Consider the following 17,460-nt stretch of genomic DNA (forward strand, 5'->3'; position numbering starts at 1 on the left):
ATTAACACAACTCTTTTATGTCGACGAAACTTGGGTGGTGAACCAACCACATTCCTCTTAGAAGACGGTGACAGGGTCGTGACATTGGCACCAAAATGGACAATATGATAGTGGAAGCAACACCGGTGAATGTTGTATCCAACACTGGGTTTATTTATTGGTCTACATCAATGTCGTATTCACCAAAATATTTCACATTACATATCATACATTTATTCCAGTGGTTCTTCCAATGCTTAAAACTGTTCTGGAACAATCCTTACGGTAACGTTTAGTTCTCTCAGAGGTGCAGTTTGAATGTCATCTTTTATGTAAAACACAGCTCTTTAAGGTTTGTCTTTATTTTTGGGAACAAAATGTCACACATGGAGCGAACGTGGGGCCAAGGACATCACTACAGTATTGTTTCTAGCCAAACATGCACAAGCACGCAACGAACTGTGAGCAGGTGCGTTATCGCAGTGCAGAAACAGTGAACTGTTCCGCCACAAAGCCGGACACCTTTCCGTGTTGCTTCAAGCCATCGGGGTTGAGCTGGTGAGAAGATCTGCCCACTGGCCGTTTCATCTTGGGACGAGGAGTCGTGGTGCACTGTACTGTCAAAACCGAAGATTACTGTCAGAAACGTAACATTCACATTTCTGTGGTCTCGGCCGTCTGTCACCGAGACGATTGAGTTTTAGCTTACGCATCGTTTGGTTTAACTCTCAGTTCGTCTTCTACTATGACCTTCTCGTCATCCTCATCTTCTTCTAAAGGTTTATACCAGTCGTAAACACCTATTTCACTCGTAGTATACTCACCAAAAGCAGTATATAATATTTCTAAAACCACGATGCATTTTAATCCGTTCTCATAGCAAATTTTAGTACAAATGCGGTAATCCGTTTTTACAGTAATACTCATAAAATACCAGTAACCTTTCTGACACCTCACAACACACTAAATAACCGATACGCATAACGTTGTACACACAATGACAAAAAGGAAGTAGGAATCTGAGTAATAAAACGCGTGAAATGGCGAGTTTCCCGTTACTTCTGAGGACTACTCGTATCACAAGAATGGTTGCGCTTCAATCCACCCAATCAAGGGGAACTTTTACCTCTTAGAGGAAACACAATGGAAGACCAAGTTTTCAGTTGTCCGGTATAACTACACCACATTTCGTTTATAATCGCTTCGGAATATATCCATCCATTTACGAGGGAATTGTAGATGAAAATGCATACAGGAGAACAGGCATTCTGTTCTGACGTATATTTGTAATAGATGTAGCAAGCCTGGCTTTTGATTTCTGTTCCTGTGTGGATGTAATTTACTCCACAATGTTGTGTTTCGGGAGAGGGCTATCGTCTGCTGTCTCGCAGTGGTGCCAACTCCTTTACCTAAAAACGAACGCTGCCCGGATGGGTCTGCACAGTGCGTCGCCACCGATTTAAGGCGCGCGCCGCGGAATCGCCGGCACGGCATTTCGGAACCCAGGTGTACAGAAAAAGCAGGCAGGCCATTCCGGCCCCAAGCGAGTAAAAAACTCGCAGACGCCCTCGCGCGCCTTGACGTCACGGAGAGGAGGCTGCAGCGCCGAGCATTCAGTTTTGAGACAGCCACGAGCAAGGCTCGCTGTAAGTGTGCCGTGGCACATTGCATTAACAGTGCTCGGACGACGACGGACGTTACGTATCACGTTTTTCCCAAGGATGGGCACTTGCGACGTGAATGGATGGTTCGATGCAAACGCAAGGACAAAGTGAATGCGGAAACTGCACGTGTGTGGTCAGGTCACTATCGGCCAGAAGATTTTGAATGGGATTTGAGAAATGAGCTTCTAGGGTTACCTTCAAGAAAGAAGTTATCACCAGCAGCAATCCCCTGCATAAACATTCCGAACTGGCGTGGACAAGAAATTGTGGAAAGCGGCGATGCAAACGAAAGGGTAAGACGTCTGCACATACATAACACTTTCAATAATTGAAACTGAAAAATTACCGTAATAAAAACGAATTCACATAAATGCAATGCTTTTTGACGCATTACTATATTGCTTTACGGGAGTGAATGACTCGCTATATTGTACAGGCAATAAATAATGTTGCTCAAGTGTATTTGCTTTTCCTCCTGGATATAATAGCTACATTTGTCTTAGAAATAGCCGTTTTTTTTAAGAATTCTCGATATATTGAGTATTTTAAAGCTAGTATATAGTTAAAATGACAAAATCATCATATTTCGCATAATTTGTTTACATTTACTTCTGTAACAATAGCTGATGCTGACCAGTTGACTTCGCAGAGTAGTGGTATGGTTTCTGACTCCCATCTTGGAGGTTAAGGGTTCGTATACCTGTATTTCCTCATACATTGTATTTTTACATTTTATCAAACTGGGCTATTGCAGCCGCTTATGCCTCTGATATTTAATCGCTTTTGTCAATTGATCTGATTTTTAGTGAGAAATTAATGCAGTTGCTTAGTAGTAGGCCTACTCGGTAAATGATTTTACGAATAATAAAATTAAAATTAAATTTATGCTCTAGAGATCCGGAAGACGTGCACAACGCTGTGGAGCAAGAAGTTTGCAAAAGCTGCCTTTGACAGCTTTAGAAACTGTGCCACCGAAAGAAAGAAAGTCGACCGAACCGCATGTACAGACTGCGTTCATGAACCCACTGAAGTAGTGAATAAGGATTTGGAAATTAAGGAACTGAGGGCCGAGACTGAACTTTTAAAAAACTGAATGCACAGAAAGAAGCGGCACTAAAAAATGTGATGCAGCCTTACGAAGTAAAACGAACTATCTCCGACGTGTTCTTTCGTCGAAGCGGGCAGAAAAGTCATCTGACGTGAAAGCAAAAGTCATATTGCACAAAACTGTAAATAGTGTATTGTCAAAGTGTTTTACACTGGCACAAATAAGATGTCTATTAAATGAAAATAAAAGGGCAAAGTGGAATTCGGAGGACATTGCCCATCCATTAACTTTAAGAGCTCTGTCACCTAAAGCATACACTTATTTGCGAAAGCGAAAAATTCCTTTGCCTTGCAGGGCAAGCCTTCAGAAACGGACGAAGGAATTTAAATGCAGACCGGGTATTCTTTAAGATATCCTGTGTTCATTGAATGAGGGGTCAGCCAGACGAGTGTCTCTCGCACCCCACATTTACATTAATGCCACCCTTACCATCTGACACTCCAGTGGGAACTCTTGAGGACGTGATTTTGAACGTGGCTCAAAATTTTGTCTTTCTGCGCTGCAGTGCATGGCAAACGATTCTGAAAATGTGCGCTCACTTCATCAGGTAGAATACTAACGGTATTGAATTACCAATGTATGATTTGGCACGATACGAAATTATACAGTGGGACCTTACTTCTTCCACGTGGTGATTAAATGGAAACACGTATGCAAATATTCTTACTAACATTCAGCCTGTCCTTCTGGAGGCAGTTCCGTGGACAAGCGACAGTGTATGTGGATCGAACACGACCGCTGCCCAGACCCTCCCCTGCACCAAAGCGACCAATGAATGGAAAGTTTCCTGACCGTTGAATGGGACGGAATGCTGCAGTACAAAGGCCAGCCAGGTACCCTGATCTGACTCAAATGGATTTCTTTCTACGGGGAGCACTGAAAGATAGAGTCTGTCATAAACCCGAGGTACGTCAGATGATGCGCGTATCATCCAATGTAGCTTGTCCAGTTCATCTCTCTCTCTCAAACAGCCATTCCAAATGTGTCAAGCAGTCGATGGTGTGCTATTTGATCATATTGTTTATTAAAGTGTGAAACCACACTTCACTAAGGAAAGTATTTAGTTTGTGGATGACAAGGCATCAGTTGTGTTGAATAAATGTTTAGCTTATTTAAAATCTATTCCGTCTACGTACAATTTCGAGCAGTTTCTAATTTCTAACTGACAGCAGGTCTTTTGCACTGTAGAACCACCCGGGTGCTTCCAGGCAGAGACAGGCTGAGCTGACAGAAGGTCATGGGATAGCGATATCTACGCATACAGATGGCAGCAGTATCGCGTACGCAAGGTATAAAAGGGCGGTGCGTTGGCGCCGCTGTCACCCGTACTGAGGTGACTCCTGGGAAAGGGTTTCCATCTTGATAGCCGCACGACGGGAATTAACAGACTTCGATTGCGGGATTATAGAACTTGTTTATCACTGTTCATATTTTTAAAATGTAGTTTCCCATGTATCGAAATTTAATAAAATGCCGTTGTGGCCTTTTTTAAGTGCTCTGCAAACAAAGTGCAGTCTTTGTTTCGCCTTCGTCACAATATTATCTGTGTGGTCATTCCAATTTAAGTTGCTCGTAATTGTAATTCCTAGGTATTTAGTCGAATTGACAGCCCTTATACTTGTGCGATTCATCGTATGCTCAAAATGTATCGGATTTCTTTTAGTACCCATGTGGATGACCTCGCACTTTTCTTTGCTTAGTGCCAATTGCCACTTGTCGCACCACACAGAAGTCTCTCTAGTTCATTTTGTAATTGGAATTGATCATCCGATGATTTTGCTAGACGGTAAATTACAGCGTCATCTGCAAACAATCTAAGGGGGCAGCTCAGATTATCACCTAGATCATTTATGTAAATCAGTAACAGCAGAGGGCCTATGACACTACCTTGCGGAACGCCTTATATGACTTCTTTGTTGACATCTCTGCGAGGAAATCAAGAATCCAGTCACACAGTAGAGACGATACTTCATACGTATCAAATTTGATTAATACTGGATGTATACGTGGACAACAAAAAAATTCCTGGATTTCCCGCTTAAAAATACACTTTCTCCCACGTGAAAACACTTTTTCCGTCTTAAGTGACAGTATATTTTCCCTCGGAAGTGCAAAACTTATCAATCCTTTGAATGGTTATGGTTTTGGACATGGGCGTAGAATTTCCTGGCACTTTAGAAAACGAAACTCAGGGAAAAATACACGTTTTGGAAATATCTTTGATGTCAGCAACATGTACATTGCGTATTTTGGTATTACGACAGCACACATTGGAATTCCACCAAACACTGCATGTTACTTTCCGAATCACAGAAATCGAGATTGCGATGCGCTTTTGTAAGCCAGTCACAGCTCATGTCACGTGATCTCGCCAGGTCATGACAGCGAGTATTCAGGGCATAGGACGCGTGATGTAGTCAGCCAATAGCAACATCCCTGCTAAGCAGCGGTAACACACGAGTTAATGGCTTACATTAATATACATAGTGTTGCTACAAGAAAAGCAAAGCTTCCACATATAATATTGGTCACAAAGGTTAATAAGCTGCAAGAGAAGCTAGTCTTTCGATATAATGTTGATTTTTTGCGCGCGTTATACTTTAAGATACATCACACAAATGTGGCAGTAAAATTTTCAATAATGACATAAATGTCTGATCTCCAGGGTTCGAAATTCTTCTACATGGCTTGTCATCAAAGAGTTGATTTTTAAATGGAGTCAAACACTGTGATTTAAGAATTTCATGGTACATCCTCGCGGATAGTCCAACTTACGTTAAAAGATATTTACTTTGAAATTAACGCTTTTCAAACCAACATACGCAATATTTTTCCACGACCTGCTGGAAACAGGTTCGTTCCAGCAGCTGCCGGAGAGCGCCAGGTAAGAGGCGCCCGCGCTTGCGCAGCTAACATGACGTAGGAAGCCCGTATGTACGTACATGTAAAACATTAAAGGATCTTACATTACGTTGTAAAAGCAGTAAGACGTCACAGGGTACTCCAAGAGATCAGAATTTCGTGAACCATACTAAAATGTGCACATTTAAACTGCTACTTAAAGCGCACATTCGTATGTCCAGATTCAGATGTAAATTTTCTTGGAGTACCAGTACTGCATTATCTAATGTTTGGTTCTTTATTATGGCATAATGCCGTACGTGCTAGAAGATGAAAACTTGCACTTGAAATGCAGCGAACAGTTGAAACTAGCCAGTACTGTGGAATTAAACATTTCGTTTCAAATACATTGGATGCCTCTGCGGAAAAGGTTAATAAAAGCCAAATTTCTTTAGCAAACAGACAAAAATAACTTCATTGTTCTGCAAAGCGATTGGTGCTTGACTGTCAGAAAGGTGGAAACAAAATAAAATCTGAAACTAATAACGTATATCAGCCTTCGGTAATTATGTGAATGTATTTTAATTCACTTGATATCTCCCGGCCAAAGATATCCGTTTTGCTTTCATTTGACGCGAGAGTAAACGAAGGAGAAACAGCAAAGCCACTGAACGTCAACACGGGCCACGTGGAGACTGCCCACTGTAGCTCAGACTTCTCTGCGCATCAGCCTCGCATCTACGATATTTGCAAACCAGGTCAATACTAAAAAAAAATCGAATTTTGAAAAGTACCCTATGTGCATCTTGTAAAACACATCATTCTGAAAAATGTGAAACAAAAACATACGTGTTCGAGAAAATATAAGACATGTTATTTGGTCTTAAGTGTGCCGAAGTGCAGCGCCACGCCTCTTCACACAGCGTTCTCTTACTGCACTGCACGTCGCTGCACTTCGCACTCTGGGACTCAAATGTGTATTTTGTAACGGATGCCATCGAACTACATTCAGGACAGCGGAAATTAAAATGTCCTTTGATTTTAAACAAAATAACCTCGCAATTAATACTGGATGGAATCATTTGTAACCGGAAGAAGAAGAACTCTTCAGAAAATTTGGATTCTTTATTGCCTAATAGCTAATAACTTTGTTCTGTGTGACATAAAATGAAATATAGGATACACAAAACCAGATAAGACAAGAGGCAAGCAAGGCAGTACATATTTCTTCAATCCTTGCGCTCTTTTCTCACTAATCTTGCTCTAGCATTACATGCCGTGCTTTCCTTTCTGCGGAAGAATCTGTTACCTCATCAAAATTCGTCAAATGTTTTGCTACGTGAAAAATCGAAATGTCGTTGTCTAATACTCAAAAAGCTTTTAATACAAATAGTACCAAAGACTGGTGTGGTTTCTCGATCTCATTACGCCTATTGTCACTGTTTGCAGGACGAAAGAAAATAGGCCTTTCTAATATTGCAGCAACTGTCACACACACCAAAGAAGCGAGATTGTTTTGGTAATAATGGTCGTTTTTATAATATGGCAGAATATAACTCGCCAAGTACCAATATGAAATGCCTGTATGGCCTACTACAAGCAAAAGGCTTTATGTCAGGAAATAGTTTGATGTTCCATTCGTAAGCTCCAGTTTCTTAAGCATGAGCTCGAAAAGTAGAAAAGTAGTAGTACGAAATTTTTGTATAAATTTGGAACCGCCCCGTTTCTTCTCCTTTCTCGTTCTAAGAAAATCTTCTCTTCCCTAATTCTGTAACTATTCCTATCATTGTCAAAGCTCATTCTCCAGTTAACTCTACTAACTCTGCCAGAATCACCGGTTTAGTAATTATCCAGCGATTATTCTCCGGTTAGGCGTTATTACGTGTTCGTACAACGCGTTTTCCGCACTACTCCCAGAATGGAACTTAAAGGCTGCTAACCAGGAAATGTACAACTTGCCCTCTCTAGTGAAGCGACCTGGTCAAAAACTTTCTGTCAAACTTTCATTTTCTTTGATACAGTGACAAGATAATACGTTAATATTTCGTATCTGTTATTCCCGTTGGTCGTTCATTTCCACTCTGGTAGTCTGAATCTATGGACGTAGCTATTCGCTCATCATCTGCAGACCAGTCAGTCACACACACACACACACTACATTCACCCGTGCGGCTTTATTCCGCTCAGCTCGTGTAGCCCCGTCCCCTCTTGTCTGCAGGAAAGTTTATTTCCAGATGCGACGAGGATTCCCCTGGCAGGTACATCACGTACACTATTCACACATTCAAAAATCAACTTATGATTCATTCAGAATTCAACTTAGAATGTGATCAAAAATGTTCAAAAAGCAACAGGGATGAGCTTCAAACTCTTTTGAATAATCGATAGACCAATGTGCTCTAGATGCTAGGTGCTTTGTGAAACAAGGTTATTTTTCCTCAACAATACGAATTTGCCCCCCCCCCCCCTCGCCACCGAAATTGCCGCCTGGTTCAGATACTCCGGTTTGCTGCGTACAGAACCAACAGCGACATTCCTGTTTCCAGAAGCGGGAGAAGGTACTACTCAGACGCGACTCAACTGCGCATGCGCGTGATTCCGCTCGTAACTGCTTAAATGAATCTAATGTAAACAGTTGTGACTTAACACTCATCGGAGGTAATTTGTTGTTACGAAGCACTGCATTGTCTTCCTACATCCTTTCACAAATTTTGCTGTTGGCAGACGCTTGTATGAGCACTGTGTGTTTTTTGTTTATATATGAAGCATTTCCTTTGCAATTTAAATTTCATTCCCTCGTCCATATTTTGTTGCTGCAGTATTATTCTGCAGTAGCGGGATACAGTAATGTCCTTTGTTAGAGTATCGGTTATTACCAGTCAAAATGACAAAAAATTAACTGAAAACTAAATCATTGAAAAACTCCCGGGATTCTAGAAAATTCCCCTGTTTTTCCCGGTTTTCTTGTGGATGAAAAAATTCCTGGGGCCTTCCCGGATCATCCGGGCCGTATACACCACATAATAGTCTCTTGTTAAGAATGGTATCAAAACCCTTCTGGAAATCTAGGAATATGGAATCAATCTTAGATCCCTTGTCGACAGCACTCATTACTTCATGGGAATAAAAATCTGTGTTGCACAAGAACGATATTTTCTGAATCCGTGTTGGTTATGTATCAATAAGTCATTTTCTTCAAAGTGAGTCATAATGTTCGACTACAGTATATTCTCCAAAATCCTACTGCAAATTAAGGTCAGTAATATGCGTCTATAATTCAATAGGTTACTCCTATTTCCTTTCTTGAGTATTGGTGTGACCTGTGCTACTTTCCAGTCTTTAGGAACAGACCTTTCGCCAAGTGAACGGTTGTATATGCTTGCTAAGAAAGGCACTATTGTGTCTGCATACTCTGAAAGGAACCTGATTCGTATTCCATCTGGACCAGAAGACTTGCCTTTCTTTAGTGATTTGAGTTGCTTCACAACACCTAAAATATGTACTTTTATGTCACTCATGCCAACAGCTGTTCTGGTTTCGAATTCTTGAATAGTTACTTTGCCTTTTTTCGTGAAGGAATTAAGGAAAACTGTATTTCTGTATTTAGTAACTCCGCTGTAGTGGCACCACTATCATTGTGGAAACTCTGCTGTTGGATATATATATATATATATATATATATATATATATATATATATATATATATATATATTTTTTTTTCAGTAGGACCAACTAACTTTGCCCACGTCGGTTGCTCATTTCTAAAAATAAAAGTTAGCTATACCATGGAATTACACAAAACTTCTCCTCGGTGAATCAAAACCACTACTCATCACACCTGGTGACCTCCATCATCCATCAGTTTGTTTACGAGTGACGATCCATACAGTGCTGTACGCATCTCCACTTAGCCACATCCACTGCATTTCTCACTTCTCGACAGCAGATACCTCAACCATTAGACCAGCTGAGTGCGTTTGCTGGCGTAGATGGAATTGCCATTGTGGATGACGTTTTTTACCCATGGTTTGCTAACACTACCACCAGAGGTTCTCATGTACATCCTCTGCAGTAGGGTAACACACCCACTGATTCGATTTCCCTCTTGCTACTCTTCCCACAAGTCCCCCGGGATAAACTCTAGTGCAAGTTTCGATGAGAAGCCGAGTCAGAAGTGGAGGTGTGCTCAGGCAGCCGACTGCTCAAGGAGACTGCCTGCAATAAGCAGCAAATCTGGGTTCCTGTTACAGTGCGGCACAGATTTCCAATAGTCACTACAGACGTAACTGACCGGGGAAGCATTTAAGGAATATTCGAATTACATTTTAAGACATACCCAAAACAAGCTGTATCCTCATTCCGGTACTAAATATTAACTTTGTCATTCTTACTTGTATTTCTGTTTACCTTATTTTCGCCATTTCTTCCTCAGTGTCTTCAATAACTTATATCTACAACCATTCACATAAGTTTTGTTGATTGGAATTGTGTGAAGAATCCCGTTTCCACACCCATTTAATTCAGAATCAATTTGTAAGACACACAATCATCACTAAAAACAAAATCTAGATTCAACACATCAATATATAAAGAATCTTTGGGAATGGGTATGATTTGTATGAGACACTTCCTACGTAACTACAGTTGAGTGACTCTGAACTGAACGTAATTCTCATGGCAAATACAGAGAACGAGAAATCTTCTGCATATGTGCTCAATCTTCAAAATATCATAACCAAAAAAGTGAGAAAAGAGTAATGTTTAATGGCAACCGTAACCTCCATCCAAAAACTGAAGGAATCTGTATTTTATTTTATTTACTATATCGGCTAGTTAATGCCAAAATAAGCAGTACAATGAGGGTAAAAATTGGGCACGTGTGGCAACACAACTCACCGGAAGCGAGAGACGGCTGCGTCATCAGGTGGAGGGGTGTGTCGGGCAGACGTGGGAGGCGCAGCTGCAGCAGGAGTCCGGCTGTGGCCGCTGTGGGGTTGACGGTCAGAGTTGGGGGTGGACCCGCCCCCTGTGGCGGTCGGCGAGCTGCACAGAGAAACACTGTGTGGGTGGGCGCGTTCACACAGGGGCCAGGGGGATGTTCACTGCAGGCGGTACAGCTGAGGGACTGTCCACCGGGGCAACAGAACACTCAGTGCCAACAACACCAGCCTGTCACTTAACGTGATTGTGCCACCAATTAACTGGTCTTTTTCTGCACTACTTCTGCTATATTCCCCACTGGCGTAGCTTAAGATGCAAAACAACAAATTGTTCAAAATGAAGCACAAACCAAATTCCAAACATAAGGACCAAAAATTTTGCTGCCCTGACAGAACAACTATCAGACAGAATTTAGAAGCAGTTAAAGTCAACTGGCTGCTACTTTTGGTTGTGAGGTAATCTGAAAACTGATATATGGATGCTGATTTATATCACTGGAGGAAGAGAGACAGAGAGAGAGAGAGAGAGAGAGAGAGAGAGAGATCCAGCGATAGGGAAACAAACTGATAAGTTGGGACATCAACTTACTGTTGAAACTATATGGTCATGGATATGCAGCGGTTGTTTGATGTGGAGCCTGAGGGAATGAAGAAGATGGACAAGAATTACAAGAGCTATGCTATAAAATTTATCGAGAGTATATTCAAAATTTGCATTTCAGTAAAGGAAATAGGACTATATGTATCTAACGTCTTCATAATTCGATTCCTTGAAAAGACAGCAGTGGTGATGTGTTTCTTAAACAATTTTCTTGTTGAGCAGTTTGCAGTACAGACCACTATTAAAAGAAGAAAATGGGTTAGGCCGTGTATGCAATTTTATCTGATGGACAATGGTTCCAACTTGTGAAGTAACCTGTAGTCTATTGAATATGGATTTTAAAAAAGCTGAAAAGGAAACGAAATAGACTTGTATGGAGTAAATGTATCTAAGAGACAGAGGAAACAAATGATAGCTGGATGAAAACGTCACATCAATACTGACGTTGTGGGAGATATGTCGTACACCTGTAGGTGGACAGCGAATATAATCTGCTGTATCCCAGTAGCGGGAAACCTGATAGGGATTCCCTGGACGACCTCTGGTAACGCCAAGGAGAACTTCAAACAAGACAGGGGGGGGGGCAGAGATTGCCTGTCTGTTTAGTGAAAGGGAATGCACGGAAAATATTCAGGGTGATAGTTGAACAGACAGGAGAAAGAAGTGTGATTGTAAGGCACAGCCTTGAGTGTGACAATGTTACTGTGCTGGCTGGAGTATTCTCTTCTTGTTTGCCCCCAGTGTGCACGACTAGCCCCAGTGCTCATGGCTCCTGCTTTACTGGATATCTCAGGGAGTCATACCCTGCTCTTTGGGGCCAGTCACCTAGGGGTAGCGTCTTTTTTAGTAATCAGGAAAGTCCTCAGTCCTGGGTTTGAACCTCACAATCGCCTAAATTTTGAATAGAATAATCAGCATCGGCGTCTGAAGACTTCCAGCATCAGGTGTCACCCTCTTTCAGCCAACAGCCTTTCCAAAGAGGGCGGAGGGACCGGCAGAGGTTCAGGGCATTCTCTTTCCCTTGAGATTGGAAACTGGTCCTAAATGAGGAAGAATTGGCAATGATCAACAACGTGAGGATACAGAAGGCAATGTAAACCACTGCATAAAGATACATAACGTGCATCAACATTACATGTGGCATGTGATTCAATAAGAGCCATAACTGTCTCTCCATTACCAAAAGACTAGTCCCCCATTCAAACCTCCAGGTGAGGTGGCTCAAGAGGGAGGTGACCACGAGAAAAAGATTGAGTAACCAACAAAAGGATAACATTCTACGAGTCGTGATGTGGAAAGTAAGGAATTTCTATGTGGTTGGGAAGCTAGAAAATAAGAAAAGGGAAATGCTGAGGACGTATCTAGCTGTAGTGGGTGTCAGTGACGTGGAAAGGAAAGAAAAGGAAAGGAAAGGGATTTCTGGTCACATGAGAATAGGGTAGTAGCAACAGCAGCAGATAACAGGAGTAGGATTCAGTATCAATAGAAAGGCAGGGCAGAAAGTGAGATACTGTGAACGGATGAGTATAGATGTTCTCGTGAGAATCTAAAGCAAACCAACAACATCCGTAGTTCAGGTATACATAATGACGTCGCAAGTTGAAGGTGAAGAGAGAGAAAGTATGAGGATATTGAACAGGTAATTCGGTACATATGTAATATGTCATGGAGGGATTGAAATGCAACCATAGGGGAAGGAGTAGAAGAAAGGGTTACACGAGAATATGTACTTGATAATAGGAATAGGAGAGAAGAAAGGCTAGTTAAGTTCTATAGTAAATTTATCCTAGTAATAGCTGGTATAGTATATTCAAGAATCTTGAGACAAGGGGGTATACTTGGGAAAGGACCGAAACATGGGAGGTTTAAAGTCAGATTTTGAAATCAGATACTGGACTGTAAAGCATACCCAGGAGTACATATACACTCATAACAATTTAGCAGTGATGAAGAGTAGGCTGAATTTTACGTGACTCGTCAGGAGCAATCGATGTACAAAGAAGTGGAATACAGTAGTACTAAGGTAAGAAGAGATGAGATTTATGTTCTCTGAGGCTACAGATACTGCGATAATAAACAGCTCAATAGCTAGTTCAGTTTAAGAGGAATGGAGATCTTTAAAAACGACATTAAGAGAAGTTGGAAAGAAAAACGTAGGTACAAAGAAGCTAACTGCGAAGAAACCATGGAAAATATAAGAAATCCTTCAGTTGATCAGTCAAAGAACAAAAATATTCAGGAAAATTCAGTAATTGAGAAATATATCACTTAAGGATGAAATGAATAGGAAGTGCAGAGAAGCTAAGGTGAATTGGCTGCACGAAAAATGTGAAGAAATCAAAGAAGAAATGATTCTTGAGACAACTGACGCAGCATATAGAAAAATCTTCCACGGAATTAAAAGCAAGCGTGGTAACATTAAGAGCACAATTGGAATTCCAGTGTTAGATACAGAGGCGAGATCGGATAGTTGGAAAGAGTACACTGAAGGCCTCTCTTATTGGAACAACTTGTCTGATGGCGTGACAGAAGAACAAGCAGGAGTCGGTATGGAAAATATTGGTGATTAGAATCAGAATTTAAAAGCACTTTGGAAAATTTAAGATCAAAGAAGGCGTAAGGTATAGACAACATTCAATCAGAAGTTCTAAAATCATTGGGGGAGGTGGCAAAAGGTCTATTCTCACTGGTGTGTAGAATGTATGAGTCTGGCAATATACAATCTGACTTTGAGAGAAATATAATCATCACGATTTGGGAGACTGCAAGAGCAGAGAAGCGTGAGAATTATCGCACAATCAGCTTAACAGCTGAAGCATCCACGTTTCTGACAAGGATAATACACAGGAGAATGATAAGAAAATTGATGTTCCGTGACGTTCATAGGATTTGTGGTCCTGGTGAAAACGTTCGGCAATATCAAGTGGTGCAAGATGTTAGAAATTCTGACAAAAATACATGTAAGCTATAGGGAACGACGAGTAATTTGCAATATGTACAAGAGGCAAGAAGGTAAAATAAGAGTGGAAGACCAAGAATGAAGTATTCAGATTAAAAAGGGTGTCAGACAGGGATGTAATTCTTCGCCCCTACTGTTCAATCTATAAATCGAAGAAACGATGATGGAAATAATGGAAAGATTGTAGAGTGGAATTAAAATTCAGGGTGAAATGATGTAAGATTTGCTGATGACTGATTCCCTGAGTGACAGTGAAGAATAATTACAGGGTTTGCTGAATGGAATGAACAGTCTAATTAGTACAGAATACGGAATCTGAGTAAATCAGAGAAAGGCGAAATTGATAAGAAGCAGAAGAAGTGTAAACAGCAAGAGACTTAGCATCGTGACCGACGATCAGTAAGTAGATGAGTTAGGTTAGTGTTGTTTTAACGTACCGTCGACAACGAGGTCATTAGAGACGGAGTGCAAGCTCGGGTTAGGGAAGGATGGGGAAGGAAATCGGCCGTGCCCTTTCAAAGGAACCATCCCGGCATTTGCCTGAAACGATTTAGGGAAATCACGGAAAACCTAAATCAGGATGGCTGGAGACGGGATTGAACCGTCGTCCTCCCGAATGCGAAGTAGATGACATTAAAGTGTTATGCTATGTAGGCAGCAAAGAAACCCACAACGAACAAAGCAGGGACGAACAAAGCAGGGACGAACAAAGCAGGGACGAACAAAGCAAGGACGAACAAAGCAGGGACAAACAAAGCAGGGACGAACAAAGCAGGGACGAACAAAGCAAGGATGAACAAAGCAAGGACGAACAAAGCAAGGACGAACAAAGCAAGGACGAACAAAGCAAGGACGACGTCAAATTCACACTAGCACTGCCAAGAAGGGAATTGTGCTTACCTGGCTTCTGCAGGTGGCTCACCGAGCATACTGCTGACTTCAATGACTTCTTGCGGGTACTCGAGCACAGCGTCCGCCCAGCCCCGCGTGGCCATCACCTGCAGGTGGTCCTTTATGAAGGCGACGGCAGCCCTGGTGGCGTCCGGGCACGAGTGCCTCACTGCCCTGACGGCCGTCGCCGCTGCGGTCTCGACGGCCAACTGCGAAATCAGCTGCCGCTCGCAGGCAGCCTTCAGGGCCGACAAGCCGTACTTGTCGGCCGCCGAGAGCAGCTGGGCGGCCGTGTCGGGCACCTGGGGGGCCCGCAGGGTATACGTGTAGGCCACCAGGAGCCTCAGCACCGGGCCCTCCACGTCGTCGATGCTCACCTGGCCGCAGCTGGCCTCCAGCATGTCGTGCGCGAACATCGCTGCGAACACGGGGCTCGCGGCTGCCAACACGGCCCTGTGAGCCGCCACCCTCGTCTCGCCCGCCACCAGCGTCACCAGGGAGCCTTGACCCCCGTCTAGCAGGGCGGCAAGGGCCTCGGTTGTGTTGTTCTGAACCTCCGTAACTGCCGACATGGTGGGTGGTCCTGAAACACAGTGACACTGAGCAGCCCTCGCACTGCACCCTCAACACTTGTACGAGGTGCATGCAGACCTGTATGAAACAGCAGCTGTGGAAGTGTTGTCCACCCTGAATCAATTGCAACGTCACCAGTTTCCTTCAAATGACAAGGGTCCGTACTGCTTCGCGATCACCTAAGTTTTGTAACAACCACTGTGGTGCTATGATAGACTGCTTTCACCTTCTAAAAATGTTGTTGTTCTCAGTCAATAGATAATTTATTTATGTCATAGTGCATGGGGGCTTAATTAAAATAAATATGAATGCAAATATTTTTAGTAGCTGTAAGTCCGATTACGCTGTTTTGTAAACGGCTGGCCCTGACTAGTATTAGTATGCGATCTGACTGCTTAGAATGACAACAAAGAATGTAAGAAAATTTTCGTTAACACAGTTAATTAATTAAGTCCCCAGCAACTATAAAATCTACGAACCCAACATAGCACAAGTGTAGCTGTTCTGTGTGTGGAAGTATGACTCAACGTACACATCTGGCACGGTTCTTCTTCAACAAGACAAGAAATTTTAAATACCATTTATACTGACGTGATAAAAGAAAATTAGAAATACTATAATTGTGCAAGAAAACCAAAATTACACTCTAATACAAGAACACACGCCAGACGCTTTGTTGACTGAACCTGTAATGACACATTATTCAGGTCACTGAAAGAATAAAAGAATAAAAGAAAATACCTCCATATATATTGACGAAATGCACTCTGACCATTACAATATCTCCATTAGAACAACATCTGCTATCTCTCCCATCAAACCACTGCATAAAACATGGGACAACACTCTCCACTACCACATCTCACTCTGACTTCACGACAAGCAGTGTCCACCACAACTTCTCGGTAAGAACTGCCTGCCGCTACGTCTCAATAACCACTGCCAGTGGAGGCGGCGGAACAATACTCTCTGGCGCGATCTTTGGCGCTGTGGCTCTGTGTAGCCACCTTTCATATGCCCCTCCTCCACGGGCTAGAATTTGATGGTATTTTTGCCAGCATTGGTGGTGAAAATACCACCAAATTCGTCAAAAAAATACAGACAAAAATAAAAGATAATATTAATACGTAAATATCATATAACTAGATAAAATTTTGGCTTTGCACTGACCTTACAATATCCTAATATATAAAATACACTAAGCAATACAAATTCTTTCATACATGTGACTTTACATAATAGTTTACACAAATATCATGTGGTTAAACAATTCAATCGATAGCGTCAGCAATGACGAATATGAGCAGGTAAGAGTCTTATAACTTTCACAAACAGTAATACACAAAAAAAATCAGTTTACACAAATTTTCACAACAAGTGGTTGACAGTTCCAGCAGTAGCACCCAGCACTGTTGAATAGGTGCTACAGCAACAAGTGACATCATCTCAGTAGAAGCAGTCCATCAGTGGCACCCAGCATTGTGGAGTAGGTGCAGACTCCAACACGTGACATCATTTCAGCAGAAGCAGTCCATCAGGGGCACCCAGCAATGTTGAGTAAGTGCGGACACCATCAGGTGACATCATTTCAGTAGAAGCAGTCCATCAGTGGCACCCAGCATTGTGGAACAGGTGCAGACTCCAACAGGTGACATCATTTCAGTAGAAGCAGTCCATCAGTGGCACCCAGCATTGTGGAACAGGTGCAGACTCCAACAGGTGACATCATTTCAGTAGAAGCAGTCCATCAGTGGCACCCAGCATTGTGGAACAGGTGCAGACTCCAACAGGTGACATCATTTCAGTAGAAGCAGTCCATCAGTGGCACCCAGCATTGTGGAACAGGTGCAGACTCCAAGAGGTGACATCATTTCAGTAGAAGCAGTCCATCAGTGGCACCCAGC

At 42.3% G+C, this 17,460-nt stretch overlaps 2 protein-coding genes across 2 annotated transcripts in view; both read right to left on the reverse strand.

Moving 5' to 3' along the window:
• Positions 1 to 17,460, reverse strand: part of LOC126108273 (uncharacterized) — a 271,988-nt gene that overhangs the window by 128,393 nt on the left and 126,135 nt on the right. The gene's annotated exons all lie outside the window — the stretch shown is intronic.
• Positions 1 to 17,460, reverse strand: part of LOC126108888 (TD and POZ domain-containing protein 1-like) — a 33,216-nt gene that overhangs the window by 3,289 nt on the left and 12,467 nt on the right. Inside the window, exons 2-3 of the mRNA XM_049914250.1 lie at positions 14,993 to 15,566; positions 10,489 to 10,635 (exon numbers count right to left, since the gene is read on the reverse strand). Coding sequence (XP_049770207.1) covers positions 10,489 to 10,635; positions 14,993 to 15,555 — 710 coding nt within the window. The 5' untranslated portion in view covers positions 15,556 to 15,566. The remainder of the gene's footprint in view (positions 1 to 10,488; positions 10,636 to 14,992; positions 15,567 to 17,460) is intronic.

The sequence above is a fragment of the Schistocerca cancellata genome, chromosome 11, assembly GCF_023864275.1.
Source record: "Schistocerca cancellata isolate TAMUIC-IGC-003103 chromosome 11, iqSchCanc2.1, whole genome shotgun sequence".
In the NCBI taxonomy this organism is placed as follows: domain Eukaryota; kingdom Metazoa; phylum Arthropoda; class Insecta; order Orthoptera; family Acrididae; genus Schistocerca; species Schistocerca cancellata.